This window comes from Orycteropus afer, unplaced genomic scaffold (genome assembly GCF_000298275.1).
Source record: "Orycteropus afer afer isolate SDZICR_OR568_19922 unplaced genomic scaffold, OryAfe1.0 scaffold00014, whole genome shotgun sequence".
Taxonomy (NCBI): Eukaryota; Metazoa; Chordata; class Mammalia; order Tubulidentata; family Orycteropodidae; genus Orycteropus; species Orycteropus afer.
Genome location: NW_006921601.1, coordinates 2,778,224 through 2,779,278, shown reverse-complemented (window position 1 = coordinate 2,779,278; position 1,055 = coordinate 2,778,224). Strand labels below are relative to the sequence as shown.

Sequence of the window (1,055 nt, the reverse complement as noted above, 5' to 3'; positions counted from 1 at the left end):
CTTTTGAAACTTTCTCTGACTTAATGCTATACTTATGAGCTCTGTGCATTCTTTCAGGCAGGAATAAGTCTCTGTGCAGTGAGTTTCTAATTAAACAGAGGTATAAAACCAATAAGCGAGAGAGAATAGGTCTATGTTTACTGACATTGGAGCTGGGAATGACATGGATAGTGACACTGCTGTCATTTTCATCAGGTGAGTGAGAGTTAGGGGCAGAGGTAAATTTAGATTCTAGGAGACGTTCATAAAAAATAAAAAAATGAATGGAAAGTATATGTGCTTCATATTTTCAAAGTAACTCCTGTTAAAAAAAAATAGTTTATTTTATGAATTTCATGCACAGGAAAGATTGAAATTCTAACTTACTCCTGTGTCTTTACTAAAGCCATAACCATCTTCATTATTTGTGGCATTGTCATTGAAGACATTAATGCTTCTTGATACTTTTAGCCATGGTGGAGGGAAATATCACTGTAGTCAGTGAGTTCATCCTGGTGGGCTTCTCCACTGCCCCTTGGCTGCAGGTCCTTCTCTTCTTCCTTTTCCTTGTAGTCTACCTGCTGGTGATAGTTGAGAACCTTACCATCATGCTCACTGTTTGTGTCACTGGCTCCCTCCATAAACCCATGTACTACTTCTTGAGCAGTCTGTCCTTCCTGGAGGTCTGGTATGTCTCTGTCACTGTCTCCAAGATGTTAGATGGATTTCTCCTGCAGAGACGGCACATCTCCTTCACAGGTTGCATGACCCAGCTCTACTTTTTTATCTCTCTGGCCTGCACAGAGTGTGTTCTCTTGGCAGCCATGGCCTATGACCGCTATGTGGCCATTTGCCACCCTCTCCGATACCCAGTCATCATGACCACAGGTTATTGTATGCAGCTGGTGGCTTTTTCCTATATGACTGGCTTCATGATCACTATGATCAAAGTCTATTTTATTTCACATGTTGTGTTCTGTGGCTCCAATGTCCTGAACCACTTTTTCTGTGACATCTCTCCAATCCTCAAACTGGCCTGCAAAGACATGTCCACAGCTGAGCTAGTGGACTTTGCC

The 1,055-nt window shown here is 42.1% G+C and overlaps 1 protein-coding gene across 1 annotated transcript in view; it reads left to right on the top strand.

The window, feature by feature from the left end:
• Positions 1–452: 452 nt before the first annotated feature.
• Positions 453–1,055, top strand: part of LOC103210604 (olfactory receptor 6-like) — a 2,442-nt gene continuing 1,839 nt past the window's right edge. Inside the window, exon 1 of the mRNA XM_007956518.1 lies at positions 453–1,052. Coding sequence (XP_007954709.1) covers positions 453–1,052 — 600 coding nt within the window. The remainder of the gene's footprint in view (positions 1,053–1,055) is intronic.